The sequence below is a fragment of the Anguilla rostrata genome, chromosome 2 (genome assembly GCF_018555375.3).
Source record: "Anguilla rostrata isolate EN2019 chromosome 2, ASM1855537v3, whole genome shotgun sequence".
Lineage (NCBI taxonomy): Eukaryota > Metazoa > Chordata > Actinopteri > Anguilliformes > Anguillidae > Anguilla > Anguilla rostrata.
The window spans coordinates 31,521,947-31,540,690 of NC_057934.1; the positions used below are offsets into that span (position 1 = coordinate 31,521,947).

The 18,744-nt window shown below is 37.7% G+C and overlaps 2 protein-coding genes across 3 annotated transcripts; both read left to right on the top strand.

Annotated features, from left to right (window-relative positions):
* The first annotated feature begins 3,154 nt into the window (after window positions 1-3,154).
* Window positions 3,155-14,761, top strand: LOC135247769 (DELTA-sagatoxin-Srs1a). 2 transcript variants are annotated; one of them, XM_064321579.1, is made up of 3 exons: window positions 3,155-3,255; window positions 13,818-13,953; window positions 14,121-14,761. In XM_064321579.1, the coding sequence occupies exons 2-3, from the start codon at window positions 13,850-13,852 to the stop codon at window positions 14,545-14,547; spliced, it is 531 nt and encodes a 176-aa protein (XP_064177649.1). In that variant the 5' UTR covers window positions 3,155-3,255; window positions 13,818-13,849; the 3' UTR covers window positions 14,548-14,761. The 2 variants fall into 2 exon arrangements, with proteins under 2 accessions (XP_064177649.1, XP_064177648.1); XM_064321578.1 differs by lacking the exon at window positions 3,155-3,255 and adding an exon at window positions 13,062-13,215.
* A 1,210-nt stretch (window positions 14,762-15,971) lies between these two features.
* apnl (actinoporin-like protein) lies at window positions 15,972-18,049 on the top strand. Its single transcript, XM_064321580.1, has 3 exons — window positions 15,972-16,103; window positions 17,171-17,307; window positions 17,432-18,049. The coding sequence occupies exons 2-3, from the start codon at window positions 17,204-17,206 to the stop codon at window positions 17,880-17,882; spliced, it is 555 nt and encodes a 184-aa protein (XP_064177650.1). The 5' UTR covers window positions 15,972-16,103; window positions 17,171-17,203; the 3' UTR covers window positions 17,883-18,049.
* The last annotated feature ends 695 nt before the right edge of the window (window positions 18,050-18,744 follow it).

Below are 18,744 nucleotides of genomic sequence, written 5' to 3' on the forward strand. Positions count from 1 at the left end.
TGCAACGGGATAATCCCTTTACCCAGTGTATGTGAAACAAATAAATTTGTTAAGGCTAATTAACAAATGTATTATTTTATCTCAAAATCATTTGATGTGGCTTCTATCCAATATTTGATAAGCAAATTCCCCATTCATTTTAAAAAAGCATTTTATATGTACACCTGCTCTGAAAACAAACAAAAACGAACTAAAGAGAACTCCATTAATATGATTTATAGGTTTTACTAATTAATTATGTTTGCTCATACAACAAATGTGTTAATTGTCCCTTGTTTGCCTGTTTCCTAAATAAACCACCTGAATTGTCATCATTTATAATGTATTTTTCTCTGGCCACCTTTTAGCAATTTTAAACAATGATTTATGCTTCACAAAGGACAAAAAGCATTTCTTCTTTTTGAGCGTCATGTTTTTCTACACATGCACTAATGTTAAATGTTCGTCTACCTTCTTCCTTATCTGGTACCATCCTCCTTGGTTGCTAAGTGAATTATATATGTATGTTTCATTCCACTGTTATCAAAATATTTTCAGAGAAAAAAAAATTCTTAATTTGTTTTTCGAGAAGGACAAGAAGGTCATGTCCTTCACCCAAGAGGGGTTGAGGGAAGAAAATCTGGGAGCCATGGGGCAGGTGACTCAAATTGACTCAGAGCACTGTTGTCATGCTCATGACTCAATAACTTTGTCCTCTGTGTCGCAGAGATGCGCAGAGCATAGGGCTCCAGAACAAGCTTGCCATCTGCAGAGAGTGGCATGGCCCCTGAGCCAGACACATTCAACTGCTTGGTTTAGTAAAAGCCACTGCAGCAATTTCTTTATTTCTGACTATTTGATGGTCCAAGCCTTGTAAAGATAGTTTTCTGCCTTTTAGAACTAATTTAAAACAAATTAAGATAAGCAACAACAAAATAAATAGATAAATAAAGTGCATGGAAGTGTATAGCTTTGGTAGTGCAGAAAATTCAGGGTTCAAGCATAAGGTTCACCAGCTTGCCCATACGTCAGACATATTTTTTGGAAGGATGTTGGTGTTGGAGTAGCTATAGGCCTCCACAGCAAGCATGTTTTTGACCTGAATGGTTTAGAGACATAAAGATGAGTGAGACAAACCCCCACTATCAACAGCACAAGGCTGGTGTCCAGGTGGAGGAAACATGGTGGGAAAACACTGCCGCACAGCACCACTTTGGTATCCAGGGAATGAACGCACTGGATAATTACTTCCATGAGCCGGAAATGGCATATTTTCCCCTCCAGATGGCACCACTGCAGTACAGATCAGTGGTTCTCAAACTCGGTCCTGGGGGACCCCTGTGTATGCTGGTTTTCATTCTAACCTCAACAGCAATCCCAGAATTTTAACAAGCTGTTAATTTTTCTTAATTAGGTGCTTTTCATGTTTTAGAGCTGGGGTCCCCAGTCTTATCCAGAAAGGGCCAGTGTGGGTTCACACATCTGATCCTGATTCTACTAATCAAGGTGCTCAGCAATGACTCCAGTGATGTGTGCACCACTAGGTGTGAGGTTGGAATGAAAACCAGCATACACAGGGGTCCCCCAGGAACAAGTTTGAGAACCACTGGTATAGATTATAAGCACTTTATTTTTAAAAGGGCATTAAGGCCAAACTGCAGGACTCCCACAGAAATGGCCATATAAGCCCTGAATGTTCCATGATTTTTTTTAAAAACTGGCTTGACAATATGTTGTGACATGGGTGTGTACTTTCTCTGCAATCCCTTTGCCAGTCCACACATGTGGAGTCCCTTGAATATACAGGCTTGGTGTCTGTGGGTGCAGAGAATGTTTTTTAAGCTTACTTGAACATGAAGTGTTCTCATTTACACAAGTAAATGTTGCTAAAGCAGTTGAATGTCCAGCAGTCCTTTTCTTTAGGTTTTCTGTTTTCTCTTGATACTTTAGTCCATTATTGGACGTTTCATTTAGACTGCTTACAAACTGGTTCACTTGTTGAATGGTAATGTTTGGCAGGGATTCAAGCATTTTTATTCCTGTAGAACAATGCTACATTGTAAAGCAGTTTGACATGTTGACCCCCTTGCTGGTGTTTGTCTTTATTTTTTAAATGGATACAATCAATTTTAAGGTTTAGCTCACCTCTCTCTATGCACTGAATAGAAGACACATTCACAATTAAAAGGCATGTGGCCGCTATTTAAACTCTAACATCTTAAGTGGCCAGATTAGCTGAACTATGGGGCTTAATCGCATTCTCTGTAGTTTGGATTGTGCATTGACTAAAATTTGAGGTACTATGTGAGCTGATAGATCTAGCTGGAAAGGCAATTGCTGCATTCGAGATTTCTCGTTCTCACGAACTGAGAAGTTGCGCACACACCCATGTCTGCTGCGGTAAGCGGTAACTGGATGAGGGTGACTGCCAATTCCCACTATTCCTCATTCCTCTGGCCCAAACTGAGTGTTCAGCTACCTGAGATACCAGACTGAAGCAGGTTAGCAGGTTCCAAGAAAGTGCATATTTGTCCCCAGTCTTACACTTTTTTTTTCTTTTTTGCTGTTTGGTGTGCAAAGTGTCATCTACAATTATACTCCACCCTTTTTTGAAGTTGTGTTTCACACATTAACAAGTTTTTTAGCTATATTTTCTGTGTGTATACGTATGTGTATTTCAAAAGAAGCATGGCCTGAGTACAAAATAATAACAATAACAGTTATATAATCATCATTAAGAGCAATACATTTGTATGTATTTAAACATGTATTTAGCCGGTATTGAAGTTTCAATTCCTCAAAATCAATGATACCAATATGTATATATTTAGTTGTGGATACCAGATACCCTGTGTTGGGATATTATTTCAATACTGTGACATGTTTTTCAACATTATGAAAATATGGGAGGAATATGTATTGTTAACTAAAATTATGTAAGTCTAGAGCATCAGATGTGTCGAAAAAAGAATCACGTAAGGATTTGGTGAAGAAAAGAGTAGCTACAGTATGTAGTGCCATAGATTTTTGACCAGAGGTTTTATTCAGAAACGCAAAGTCCCTCCGTGAAGCACATTCTCATTAGAACTGAATCCACAGCATTCATTTGACCATGTTACATCAGATTGAATACTCTTTTGTACTATTTCTCTGACCTAGAGTGAACAAAGATAAATCAAGATGCCTGAGACAGCAGATGTGGTTTCTACAACAACCGCGACCGCACAGTTTAAATCACAAATGTCTCCAGCAACTGTACCGTCTTATCAACCCCAAGTAAGATCTGAATGCTTACATCTGCCGTTTAGTCAGTATATACAGTACAGGTTTAATTTCAGGGCGCTTGCGTTTTTAAGCATACATTTTCTTTCAATGTCAATAATGCTTACACCTTTCTCTTTTACAGTTCACCATGCATGACATTTTAATTTTATTAATCTTTATGCAATTCTCTTATTTTTTAATTGGTGGTTTACTCAGAAATTCTCTAGTCTAGAGCTATGATCAGAGTTGTGCAGACTAACGAGGCACCAATTGTGGGTGTGGTCTGGGTAGGGTTAGGGACTTTCACCGCATTACCTGATTTTCCTGTCTTAACCACTGTCAGGCTTAGATTGGGAAATGCAAACAGATGCGGATGTATCCAACTGCCTCGCCCTGCCCTGGTGTTTATACAGTAATGTATATTCTATTCATGCTTATGGAAAGTTTTAGCTTTCAAGCTGAACCATGACTATTATTTGACGTATATTTAGTATTTAGGGGCTTTATCCTTACAGCCTCATAGCCTTTGACTATTTCAAAACCTACAGCACCATTCATTACCTGTCACATTCACCGCACCCACATACAGTCCCCATTTGGTTGCCTTGCTGTTATTTTGCCGTAATCCATGCTCTTGCATTTCTTGTATTTTGATCTTTTTTTTTACCTTTTATGGTAGGGCTTACAGAGTATGGGGTGTGGACACTGTGTGCTTGGAACTTCCTTCCGGGGTGTACATGTCCAGTGGCTGCTGCATGTATCTGCTCCAGCCCACGGTGCATACCACCAAAACTGAAGTATGTTCATTCACCATGGATGATGACACATCCACAAGGAATGATGGGGTGCTGACTTATGACCTCTTTGACATGAGAAACTGTATGGCTGCCATGTTCTCTGTACCCTTTGACTACAAGAACTGGCAGGGCTGACAAACATCTTTATAAGCACATGCACAAGGAAACAGACTTCACCCACTTTGACCACATTGAGGCTGCTGGTAATGGGGTATCTTACAAGGGCAGAACTATGGACATCCAGGCCACCATGTCTAATGTAGACAAGGCGATTGTCATGGCGGAGGTGTATAACAAAATTTATGACATGTTAAAAAGAGAAAACTCCTTAAAACTAAATGCCTTTTACTTTAACCCCTGTTGGAGTAGCAATTCACCAAATAATTGCCCTCAAGGGTAATTTTTGATCTTTAAATTAGCATTTTACACAAACTTTATGCTGGTAAATTCAGTATTTCAAGTAAAATACTCAGGCTAGATGTTGCCATTATATTGTTTGTCACCTGGTGCATGGGAGATGTCAATAAACTGTAACTTAGCATAGGTGAAAAAATGAAAAAAAAAAACCTGGGTAAAAACTCAGAGATCTCAATATAAATAAATAACATTTTATTTAAACTTTTTGTTGTGTTTTCAATCTAACTATCTACCTTGTTTTGATTTCTAGCTAGAAAATATACAATAAATAGCTTATTTGTAACACACTTTACATTTTTTATATTCAGAGGTGCAATCACATGTTGTATGGTGTGGCAGACAATCTTGACCCTAATCGACCCCACCTACACACACACATGGGCATGCATGCGTGGGCGCAGACACACAAACACACATCATTTTTTTAAAAATATAGAATTAACTTTCTAGACTTCCTGCTTAAACCAGCCTAATAAGAGCCATTATATCAGACTAGTACACTAATGCATCAGTGTTATATTTGTCTTTTTTCAGCTACAATGCATCTCTTCTTAATTTCTCAGATTTTTCGCATTCAACACTGTGCAGTGTTGTTGATAAGAGAAGTATTTGTCTGAAGCTGAAATTTTGGCAATAAACTGCACTCAGCTAGCCTTGCGTGTCAGGCAGTTGCAGTTATCTTTTGTAAATGCATTGCAATCTGTAGATATGTTGGTCGCATCCCATTGTGTGTCTGAAAACTGCAGGTAGTTGTGCACACATAGGCTATGGATTTCAATAGGCACAAATATACTTGCACCAGTATAAAAACTATAGATGACAGAAGCAGGATAATCTGCAACAATTGTAATATGGACAAAAGAAATCCCTTGCCTGAATGAGCTATAGGTAAGTGTCATTGAAAGAAGTATGTGTGTGTGTGTGTGTGTGTAGGAGGAGGGGGGTGGGGGGGTGGAGTTTAGAACAAACAAGTACAGACTAGCTGCTATTTACAAGTTAGTTAACACATGGACAAGTAGGGTAACCTATAAAGCAAACGATTAGCTTGGTCTGAGATACCATATAGAGAAAATTGGTTTCCTATTGGAGCATTACTGTATATATGTTAGCATGAGCCATCAATGTCCCATTCAGTCCAAAAGACTGTACATACTTGGTCAGTGTACAGGAGGATGCTTTGAATTTTGACTAACGGGTTCCAAATCTGTCTAATCTGACCACAAAACCACAAAGTTGTTTGATGCTTTCTTGCTAACTCTATAAGGTGTGCATGGAATTTGGCTTATTTTTTGCACTGCCATACTGTTTACTTATGTAGAGTGACTTAGAGGCTTTTATGCACTGGTGCACTTTTTTTCCCATCTACTGTATGTGGTTGCTTCAAAGTCACTTTATACAGATACAGATGTATGGACACACGGAGGACAACAAATAACATTACAAAGGTGAGGACATGCCATAGCTACCTAGCTATATAATTAGTACAGTTGCGCCGTGGGTCTGGACGGTTTTGTGCTTGTTTAATGAGTGAATTCTAAAACTGAATGATTCTAAAACACTCATTTGTCCCAATGAACGGGTAGTGCTGCCAAATGCACAATCCTAATAATTTTTAAGGATAATTTTACCCTCTATATGATAAATTAATATAAAATGTGTACAAACATACAAAACGCATACATAGTATACTATAAAGCACTATAATGCTGCTTCTGTATATCATCTTGATGAATAACTGATTAAGTAACTGATAGAGACAGCATAAGGATAACAAGAGTTCATACATGAAATCATTCAGATGTTTATTATATACAAAGTAATATGTAGTAATTTTCAGTTGCAAATTATAATATATTGTAATGTAGTTAAATCTATCAGATATAAACACAGAACAATTATATAAATAGATATAAGTGCAATAAGTAAATACGAGTGCATAGTTTTTAGCAGGCCAGATGTAAGTTAAAAGTAGTCTTTAATATAATACAAAATATAATACACTCCATATACATCACTTCTAGACGAGACTTGATATTTTATTAGGGGTGCCTGTAGACTTCAGGTCTCATCCATCATCCGTGGGACTCTTTTTGAAACTTCAGATCTATGTTTAGATCTTCAGACTACAAAAAATATGCCCAGGTTGAATGAGCAGTTCTCATTATTGTACTTCTATTTAGAATTCTCTCATAGAATCCCCCCCCCCCACCCCCCCACACACACACAGACACCTGTTTTTGTTATCTAAGAGGACGTATTTGTCCATTTTATGCTCCAGAAATTGTAAACCAACTTCATTATCTAAATCTATTAATAATTCACTGGTGGAACATGATATACTGACCCTGGTCTCAGCACACTTAAAGATTATTTGTGGAGATTTTGAGGGGAACACTCATTAAAATCCAACACAGTCATTTACAGTCATGAGGATTGTTCAGCCTGAATCTCTATCACTATCTGGAACCTATGTCCAGTTCAAGCCCCCTTTACACATAATCTTAAGTGTTCCTCCAGTTTTTTCCAATTTATGGAAATCTTCCGCCACAATTTTAGTGAGAATCAAAGCAACAAAGCATTTTAATGAATACTTTACTGAATCTGGCCTCTCAACACTTATCGCACAAATATGTGACTTTGCCCATAGAAGATACTGAATATGCATTTTGTGAGAAAATTACAGCATTTATTTTATTGAGGAAAAGTTAAAAAGATATTTAGAATATTTCAGGAATGGAATAAACAGCGTCACTGTCCTTTCTTCACATGGCTTTTGGATGACAATTACCAATTTTCAAATTATTGTTCTGAACAATTTATGCTCCTCAAATCACACAATGCAACTTCAAATGTTAGGTGGATTTATTGTCAATGTATAAAGTGGTGCTGAAAATATATGGGGTGGCTTTGTTCTTCATATCATGTAAGGGATATCAAATGATAAATTAGTTGGCAAACTTAAAGTTGCAGTATTTAATTTTGTGGTAGAACACTTTTGTTAATATTTGGTTGAATTTCCCTCACATCCTGACCGATTTCAATAAATTAAAAGCTCTGAGAAAAAAATCTGGTATCTCTGACTGCCCCAGGCTTTTAATTCAGCCACTCCAGGTTTCACCGCGCCTGAATCTTAACAACCCATCAGGACAGCTGTCTGCCCTGCCTGTCAGTCTGTCAGACCTGTTGCATGCTCGCAGCACTGCCAGAGCAGACAGGGCAGGCGTGGCTACACAGATAAGAGCAGAGGTTACATTACAGGAGAGATGGTGCTAAAGCTAAACCTCCAAATGACACAAAACTCTGGTACTACGTTTAAAAGCTTCAGAACTATATTTCACACTGAATATGACATGAAGGCAAACGGATCATGAAAGCCAAGGTGTTTTTCAAGTAAAATCAGATGCAATTCCTTAGCTTGTAGTTGCAAAGCAGCTGAGGTTATTGTGTGACAAGTGGCAATAATCTGGCTAAAGTTAGCTAGCATCCAAGTGATGTGAAACTCTTTTTCTCACACCTGACTGTAATGAGAAGAATGACAATAAACTCAACGTGAACAACCTTTTCATTTTAATGTCAACAAAAAACAAAAATGTAGAAATAATTAGCATTTGAGTGAAACAAGTAACCGTTACAAATTCCTACATGTATTAGTCTTTACCAACATAATTAAGCAATCTACTGGTGGAAATTTTAAAATCAGCTTGAACATGTATTGCCTTGTCCAGTATTTTTCTACATAAAATAATAATATTTGTGCAAAGAAAAAAAAAAGATTTTTTGGCATGTATACTTTATTTCAAATTACTGATGAATGTCATTACCACTCATAGTCAAGAAGATATATAGGGGATAACCGGCATAATTGTAAAAAAAAAATCTATATTTACTGAATTAGAAGTAATGCGATCAAAAGCTGTGAAATTACATAACAAAGAGTACTTGTCTGTTACAATAAATCACATTAAGTTTGAGGTGATCTCAAACGGTTTGTGTACAATTTAAAGAAATGTTAACATAGCCCGATGTACAACTGTAAAATATGTCTGGGACAGCTATAACTGAGTTAACAAAGAATTGCACAAATCGTTAATATCTGCAGTATTCATGGTATAAAACGCTGTTGGTTCTAAACAGCATACTGTGCAAGGATGTTTAAACCAGCGACCAATTAGGAAGGTGACGTTATTTTTTGTTTGTTTCGTCGAAAACATTTATTTTGTCTATGTAGTCAGGTCAATAGGGAAGAGAAGAGTGAAGAAACCTTTTTCAGCCAATCTTGATTTTCTGTAGGCCTTACGTCATTTGTTGGCCAGTTAGTAATCATGCATGAGGTAGAAACCACTTTTTTTTAATCTCTTATATCCCTTTCTACTGTGTATGTATGTTCTATTTGCACTGTCCATTGTTACATGCAGGTAGGCTAATTGGAGACTCTAAATTGCCCATCAATATGAGTGTGTGAGTGAATGGTGAGTAAATGGTGTGTGTGATCTACGATAGATTGGTGGCCTGTCCAGGGTGTATTCCTGCCTCTCGCCCAGTGCACGCTGGGAGGCTCCAGCAAACCCTGCGACCCTGCCCAGGATTAGCAGGTATAGATGATGGATGGATGTAGGTGTGACAGCCATGCCACATGAGGATAGACTTGCTCCGTTGCTTAGCAATGTCTGAGTAAGTAATACAAGTCAAACCCACGCTGATTTGGAATCAGGAGATAAATAATTGAAATACATGTATTTAAAACATGATGAAACTACCTCACATCCAATCTTGCACAGTTCAGTCAAGCCATGTCATTATTGCGAATGATGGACTTGTGCGTTACAATGAGCAACACCAAGATATTTTATTTTTGTGAATGGGATCACTGACACTGTATGATCTCCCCTGGTTTTATTTTTAGTAAAACTTCAAGATACTGTTATCATAATTTTTTAGTTATAGCAAAGAGCATTTAAGCTAATTAGCAACAGGTGTAATGAGAAATTAAATCTGACCCATAATAAGCATTCAGGCAATGTTCTAATTCTGACAGAAGAAAGTCTCAACGAATTTCTCTTATTTATGTGTTTCGTTCAACTCAATTAAAAAAAAAAAGTTACAGGCGATCTCTGCACCTCCTGCAAAAACATTATGAGAAACATATTATATCATCAGTCCGAGTCTTCCATTGCAGTGGTAGACTACGGAAATCGGCAACATGCCCTGCGCCATACGCATGGCTCATAAAGGGAAAGAATAGAGCCACGCCTACTGATAGTATATTCAGTATAACCCTGCCCTGTCGGCAGGTGCGCTACATGCTTTATGTTGTGACCGCTTATCTCTGGTCCCAAAAATACCAACAATCACAAGCAACACCCAGTGCACAACGCGCCGCGCTATTGATAGCACCCATGCGCTGTGTGACAATGATTCCCGGAAAATAGAGCCCGATATGTCCTCTACAGTGCATGTGGTTGGAGGGAGGGGCTTTGGAGGGAAAGCTGAGGGCAGGGGGTGAGAGGGGATGGAATGTTTTTTTTTTTCTCCCCTCCAAAGTTTCGCCAAATGTACAGTATTGTGCAAAAGCCTTAGGCACCTGTAAAAAAAAATGCTGTACAGCTAAGATGCTTTCAAAAATAATTAAATGAAAGGTTATAAATATTGAAAAATAATATTATGAGCAGTAAATAGTTAAAAACTAAATAAAATCAATGTTTGGTGTGACCACCCTTCGCCTTTAAAACTACATCAATTCTCTTAGGTACATTGTCCTGCAGTTTTATAAAAAAAATTGGCTGGTAGGTTGTTCCAAGCATTTTGGAGAACTTGCCACAGTTCTTCTGCAGATTTTGGCTGTTTCGCTTGCTTCTGGCTCTCCAGGTAATCCCAGAGACCCTTGATCAAGTTTTTATCTGAAAAGTAATCTATTAATTAAAATACTACTTTATTTATCAAAATACAAAAATGTATCTGTAAAATTTCATTTTTTGGAAATCTCAGATTTGCTCTTTTCTATTGACACACTAATGCAGAAAACAAAAAATAAACATCTAAGACCAAATATATACTATATATTATATTTAAACATCTAGGGTGCCTAAGACTTTTGCACAGTACTGTACATGCTACCCCTTTAAGGAAAAACAATAAACCACCCTGTTAACTACCAAGTATTCTTTCAGCACAACCTGCAATAAAGGCTGTCAAATAAAACTGCGCTTTGAGATCATTTAAATGACTAAATCTGTGCATTGCAGATCTTTGCCATTAATGTTCTCTGAGTGTAATTGTGGAGAACGTACATAAGGCCTGCATGTATCCAAAATTTTAAACAATGTTGATAAAATCTGCACAATTGTTCAATGCAAATGAAATCATTTTATTATTTACCACTGATTCGTTAAAGTTTATGTTTTCCCCCATCAATTTTCAGCTCAGCAGCTTCTGGCACACCCCACATGGAATACAGTCTTTGTCTTCAACTATGTCATGTCGGTAGGATTTACATGTCTGTCAAAACTGATATTCAATAAAATATCAGGCTGTTTTAAAGACAAACTAAGGTATCGTTAAAATTGTCCTGAATTGCTTTGGAGGGTAGACATACTGCCTTGTTTCATCTATCCGGAATAGTCATGTCATGTGTGAAGAAACTCGACATGGTATTTTTTCACATGGGAGACCTGTGTGTGAACAGGAAAAACCACTGCCTAACCTGCATAATTGAACCCGACAATGTTGTGGGTTCCATGTTTGAAAGGGGCTAAACAGAAGCTTGACAACATTTCATGATAGATCTATGTGTTAGCTATGCTATTCATTAGAAACACTAGTTTTCCCTGCCTAGTGGAGGATGCGGTAATTAAGCAACGATCCACAATTTATTTTAAAATGGGCTACAAACATGCCTCTAATTTGAACTCAGCGTCTGCAACAGACTTCTAACCAACAACGTCACTTGTTCCCTTATCAGCACTCTGGGCTAACGTAGATTGTCCTTCCAAGCAGAGAGTATGTGCACACTGAAGCAAGACAGTTCTAGAAACACCTTAGTATTGTGCTATAAACTGTATTTATAATCACGGAAGATCGGAGGAAAAAGGTTTCACACGGTAACAAAAGTATTAAAAAATCTTGAAAAAGGAGATCTGAATTAGAGGTTTTATTTTGTATTATATTTAAAAAGTTGAAATTCACTTATAGAGGGTGTTCTAGACAAACCAATGACCCCACTGGTAGGCATGAAAGTATACCAAAAAAGTGAATTTAGTGTTTATTATTTATTCTTATTCCACATCAACTTTCTGTATGCTACTCCTCCCACAGCCTTTTAGTAAGACCCACCACGTTTGGCTAGTAGCTTCACCTGGTTGCTTGTGCTTTTTGTGTCAATAGCGCAAATATTTTTTGAGATATTTTCAACTTTACATTGATTGACACTAATGGAACGTTCACAATCTGAACAACACACTTGCCACTGACATTAAAATTGGTTGCTGCAGTCGCCACAGATACAGTCTGTCTCTTTCACAAAGCTTCTAATGGGCAAAAGGTGAATAACGATAGCAACAGAAATGCGAGTTCAGCCCAAACTAATATTATTTTATGGTTATAATTCCTGCCAGCTAACATAAATATTTAAACATTCAACATAATATTAATTATTGCAAGATATTGACACTCAAAAACATGTTAGAATGGATTCTCCTCTGTCCAAAATATGTCATTTCGAATGAAGAAAACTTTGTTCTGTGGTGTAGATAACATGTTCAAAACATTATCCAAAATGTGCAATTTGGTGTGGTTTTGGGACATCTTGCAAAATTGCATTCCTTTTAGTTATCTGCACAATTGTTTCCAGTGGTGGGCAACAGATTGGGGAAGAACTGTGTACAATAATTTTGCTGTTGAGCTGATGTGAATTTTGTGAAATCAACAGCAGAGTTGCATTTTTATGTACATTAGGTGTATACCATGGATAATTCTTCACTTATTTCCTTTGATACATAGTCTTGATGGTTAAGGGGTTAAGTAAATCAGCTTTCAAAGTTCAGTTGTAATACATAGTACATGTATATCAATTGCATAGAAACTGAAGCCTACTAACCAAGAAATGTCCTAGGTACTAGGCTATACACAGAACAGACTCCACTTTCAAAGCGAGCTAAGGACTATTCTGGCCAAATGCAGAATCAGTAAGAAAACAGAAGGAAACAGAAACAGTTGTCTGCTGGCAAGTTTCTGACTACCCAGCTGAACAATGACTGCTTCTAGAAAGGGTAATTAATAAATATATTTGTTAATGTAATGTAATAAAAATGTTTCATTTTAAACAAGTTGCTTTTGTTTCATTATGTTGCTCCCTTGGAAACTTAGTCGTGTGATTTCCAAAGTAACCCACGGAAGCAGATGTAATTCATTGTGCTATTCTACTAGGTACACACACAGATCAGTTGGTCAACTGGTTCGGTTGACTCTCCAGGAGGAGGAAACGACCTGTTATGCCAAAAGACCTATCCCCATGAATTATACGGTTATATTTCACAAACTCTCCAAGTCAAATTATGATCATTATACCCCCCCCCCTGCCTAGCTCTGAAATACAAAAGGCACAGACAGGGTTTTGTAATCTCTGCAAAACTATGGACACACCTAAACTGGTAGAAGGGGAGGGAAGCGACAGCGGTGCACGTTTCACCTCATTCTTCCACCTCCTTAAAGAAAAAGGTATCACAGGACTAACAGCTCTCTGAAGCACAAGAGCTCAGACAAGGTAGGTGGTTTTTGCCTCATTTTAATTTATCGAATACAGTGTACATACTTTAAGGAAACCCAGAGTGGCTTTAGCTTTACATGATGCATGCAGAGTGCTGGAGCATATTTCATGCTTTTTATTGCTAGGGACAAACAATTAAGGTTTTTTCAACTATTTTCTGCAGCAGCTTATTGTATTGAATTATATGTTCAATTACGCAGCCCAAGTACTGGTTTACAAAAATGAGGTACTTGGATATTCAACAATTGTTTCAAAAGTCATTAATCAAAAATGTAACTGCTTGTCAGTCGGAGTGCAACTCATGAAGTGAATGTAGCATTCATGTAGCAAAGAATGCTTGTTTCTAAACCGGATTTTCCCTCATTTTAAAATTCAAGGCGTTGAGGAGGTATTCACATTAACATTCATATTTTTGCCAGTTTCACACAATGTATTTGCAGCTTTTAGAACCAGACCAGTTGATGACACTGCCTCTGTTTTTTTTTAGAACAGCCCTGTCTAGTTCAACATAACATTCCTCAGGTGGTTTATTCAGGTCAGCCTGTGCTCTACTGATTTTGCAGCTTTTTATGAGAGTTTCTTTTTCTTGTGTATCACAGAGAAACTGTCACCGACCTTCAGACAATTCAAGATGCCTGAGACTGCAGAGGAATTTTCTTCACAACTGACCACCAACCGAAACTGCACCATCGAAATCACCAATCTCAGCAGTACCTTCTGTTTGATCAACCCTAAGTAAGACCTCAGAATTGTTCCCTGAAGGAATATTTGTAGCCTACTTTACATTGCAGTCATTTCAGTGGCCGTTAGAAGGCTGATTGTTATACAGTACAATTTCCCTGGGTTATGCATGCATATTGATCCAAACATTGTGCCTTGAGTGTTTTGACCTCTCTCTACAGGGTGTACATGAACAGTGGCTTCACCTTCAACCCTCCTCAGCCCACAGTGCGCACCACCAAGACTGAGGTTTGCTCCTTCACCAAGAAGGACGACACAGCCTCTGGAAGCGTGGGGGTCCTAACCTATGAGCTCTTTCACATGCAGAATCGCCACTGCAATGAGCTTATTGCTATCATGTTCTCTGTCCCCTTTGATTACAACTTCTACAAGAACTGGTTTGGGGTGGGAATTTTCGAGCACACCCGTAAATGTGATGAGGATCTCTACAAGCACATGTACTACCAAGATGACCCAGCCAACTTTGTCCGTACTGAGAGCAAAGGTTCTGGGGTGGAGTTCAAGGGGCGAGCAGCGGAACTGAGGGCCAACATGTCAAATGTGGGCAGGGCCATCATTAAGTTGGAGGTGTATGATAGGATGGCCTGAAAGGTTACCTTCCATGAATATGAGGAGTAAGAACATTCCAGTGAACGATTCTCAGAAACAGTAAAATGGAAGCATAGAACTACATAATAAAAAGTGATTCCAGGCAAAGTGTTTGTATTCGATGCATCAAAAAGATTGACTTTTTCTGGCATGTAACATCTCATTTGAATTTATGTCAATGTATTGTCAACAAATAAAACAAAAAATAAAAATATATTTCTTTACTTGTGATTTTTTTATTATTATTATTTTTTTCTATAATACCTTTGGTATTTGCAAGGGAGGTCTGGCCATGAGGCAGCACAATGAATAAAATCATGTTCATCTCACACAACTAATGTGTGTTAGTTACATTAAACTTCTATTTGTCATGTTGTGATTTACAAAATCAAGTTTGACGTACCAAGCTTGGTTATTGCTTTGAATGTACAAGATGTGGTTTATTCCTGGAATTTGAATCACCAATGAAAAATACTGTAATAGATAATAAAAATTGTATCATCACATCCATCAAGTCTTGTTCGTTTTGACCATTTTTGGATGAAGATGTTGCTGTGGCCTTTACTGAGGGGATTTATAATAGTTCCAATCTAAATAAATGAAAACAAGTAATATTTACTCTTTAAACAGGCTCAAATATAGAAATATTTATTGTTTACACAAATTGTTTACATTTACACAAAGGATTCAATATGTATTACATTACAGGCATTTGGCATATGTGCAATTTATTGAACAAACTACAACTTCTTAATTGCAACAACCAGTTAAATGTTCATAAATAGATGCTATTATGTTATTGAAGGACCCGTTAAGGCCACATTATGTCAAGAATAGCTATGTATGCCATGAAATACCTTTATTAAGTCATTAACTTTTTTCATTTTCTGTGTTACAGTATATAAAAAGCTATTTCTTTACAATAAAATGTATAGATGTATTACATTATAGAGTAACAGTTGAAATCAGTGGGGTCCTGACGGCTGATCATATGGACACTCAGTCATTGACACTAAACCAGTCAAATGGAAAAAATTAAAATTTTAGAAGAAAAGCAAATGATGACAAACCAAAACAGAACTGTGTTGAAACTAATTTATGGAAAAAATAAACATGGAAGAATCTGAACATGCTTTTAACAAACTTAACTGATCATGCGGTAGCATAACACAAGCCAAGCATACAAAATGGGTCACAGGACCAAGCTTGAAAACCTCTGCATTAGATTATCTGATCACTCACATCTGTTACCGGACAGCTTTGTGGTTGAGTATTGGAATGGTGGCAACCCGCAGATAAAGGCGTGTTGACTGTTGAATTCTATTTTTCACAAAGGTATAGAAAAAAACAAGGACTTAAAAAAGGAGAGTCCACACCTTATTTTAAAACTGTTGTCGGAGGTGGGGTGCATGAAGAAGGCGTGTTTTTTGAGAGAGGAATGAGGGGAGGAATCTTGTGGGTGGTAATGTTTGTCCCATTCTTGATAAGCTTTTTCAAAACTTACTGACAGACTTGCCAGGTTGCGTCTGACTTAACGCCCTTTGGTTGTGCTGCGGGTAAGTCTCTGACTGACAATGCAAGTTAACCTGCTTTCATGAATCCAGCTAAACCTACATCAGCTCAGCTTAAAAGTATTCTCATATATGCTCATATAATGCTTTGTAAAATTTTTATTATCATTACTGTTGTTGTTGTTGTTGTTTGGAAAGTATACAGTATACATTTGTATGAGTTTATCAGCAAAATTGTTACACTGAATCAATCAGGATTCAGTATAACAATACAACAGTATTGCAAGGATCTGTAACTTCTGTGATGCTTCTTCTCACATAATACGCCTGACACAGAGCATTCACCTTTTCAAACAGTGTTGAGGTTTTTTTTTTTTTTTTTTTTTGCATAAAATACAGGTACTAATTAAAGATGAAAACCCAGCACATTTGAAAAACTTGTGAATGTTTCTTTCACTACACATGTAAGCTTTAATAAGCTTTAGAAAAAAACTAAATTAACCTTCAGCAATAGTGTTAATGTGCAGACTGTGAATATATGGAGATAGAGTTGTTATAAGAGAGACTGAAATAAACAGGGTGTGTCAAATGGGTAGACATAGTAGGTGAAAGTATTTGGTAAAACATTTGAAGTTATTTTTATTTAAGTTTTTACAAGGTCAATATCTTCTGAGGTTTGTCCATTTGGGTACCTTAATGGTTGCATTTCAAGGGATTGATTTAATTGATCGATTGATTGACTTCTTGGTGGATCAAAATTTGAGAATTATAATATTTTTCCAGATGGTTCTTAAATATATTTGCTTCATTAATTTTGATACAGTAGGTAATTTCACACAAAGTGCATTTACAGAGCAGACCAAACCCAGTGAAGCAAAAGTCAGAATCTAGAGGGGTGGAAATCTAGGTTGAGAGACATTTTGACATAAACGGACTAGGTTAACCCCAGTATAGCTTAGGTTTTACCCAGATATGGCCTGGCTACATCCTAGTATTTCACTGACTTTTCATCAACTTTTCATGACTAAAATGTTCACTGGGAACTTTCCAGGAGCAGATGGCATCAGTGGCATCTTCCTTTTTTAATCTTGATTACCCTTCTGTATTCCCAGTGTAAGACATTCACTCTAATCAAGCTCTCAAAGATGTCTGAATCTGCAGAGGCAGTGGCAGCCAACTTGAGCAGCAGTAGAAATGTCACCATTGAGATCTCAAACCTCACCAGAGACTACTGCCTGGCTAACCCCAAGTAAGTTCATTTGAAGTAATTCTGTACTGCTCCAACGGCATAGATCAAACCCCAGTTACTGTTATAAAATCCCAAGCATGATGAGATTGGATTACGTGAGTGGGCATTTGTCGGTTTTCTTCAGGGTCTATCTGGACAGTGGGGACACCTACAACCCTCCCCAGCCCACAGTGCGCCCATTGATGACCGAGGTGTGTTCCTTCAGCAAGACGTCTGGCAAGGCCAAAGGCAGCGTGGGCGTCTTGACTTATGACCTCCTAGAGAGGGCCAAGAGAAATGACATGGAAACGTTGTCCGTGATGTTCTCCATCCCGTATGACTACAATATGTATAAGAACTGGTTTGCTGTGGGCATCCACAGCAAGGGAAAGGATTGCAATGAGTCACTGTTCAAGGAGATGTACTACAATAAGGAATCAGGCTTTGTCAGGGCAGAGGCCACTGGGTCGGGCATCAACTATATAGGCAATCACCTGGACATCAAAGCCACCATGTCCCCCATGGGGCGAGCCATCATGAAAGTGGAGATCTGGGATAAGCTCTTCACACCTGAGGGCCAGAAACCGATGTTTTAATATGATTCCTGTGCTTAAAAACTTCCCCACACCACATGCCATAGTCGCTAATCATCCTGAACCATAACACAATAAATTGGCATGTAAGTTTGTTTGTACAATCAGTTGACTGTATGGATATGTGCTTTCCATAAAAAACAGAAAATAATTAAAATAATTAAAAACCAGTATTTATGCTGCAAGTGTGTTTTGTCCAAGAACCCCCCCCACCCCCCGCCCTGATGATATTTCAGGCAGAATACAAAATGTGAATGTACTTGACATAATTAATAATCTGCACATTACCAAATAATGTGGTAGGACATAAAAATCTTACCTAATAAAATACTATGTTATTAAGCTAAACATGTATGTAGTTCAATGAATCATTTTTACTAGTTGTTGCAAAGGTGCTATTGGTTTCGCAGGAGAAAAACTGTACTGTTGTACTGTACCAGTGACTGGGGATACATTGCTATCACCTAATGTGTGTTTCATTTCAGAACTGTTATGTTTTACATAGAGTATCACAATGTAAACAGAATTTATACCAAAGTTGCATCACAGTACAGATTAAGGATAGAAGACCACTTACAGCAAAATAAAGTGCACTTTTCATTTCCTTTTCAACAGGAGTTTTTTCAGCATATGTGTGTACCCATTTATTCATAAATATGCAGTTTCTTCAGAAGACAGGAAACTTTTTGGTAAATGGTAAATGACTGCATTTATATAGCGCTTGTATCCAAAGCACTTTACAATTGATGCCTCTCATTCACCCATTCAAACACACACACCAACGGTGAAAGGCTGCCATGCAATGTACCAATCAACTCGTTGGGAGCAATTAGGGGTTAGGTGTCTTGCTCAGAGACACTTCGAC

Bases quoted from the DNA above. Each gene is read 5' to 3' on its own strand.
- LOC135247769 (XM_064321579.1), top strand. From the start codon at position 13,850: ATGCCTGAGACTGCAGAGGAATTTTCTTCACAACTGACCACCAACCGA. The intron at 13,954-14,120 runs GTAAGACCTCAG...CTCTCTCTACAG, and splicing joins TTCTGTTTGATCAACCCTAA to GGTGTACATGAACAGTGGCT.
- apnl (XM_064321580.1), top strand. From the start codon at position 17,204: ATGTCTGAATCTGCAGAGGCAGTGGCAGCCAACTTGAGCAGCAGTAGA. The intron at 17,308-17,431 runs GTAAGTTCATTT...GGTTTTCTTCAG, and splicing joins TACTGCCTGGCTAACCCCAA to GGTCTATCTGGACAGTGGGG.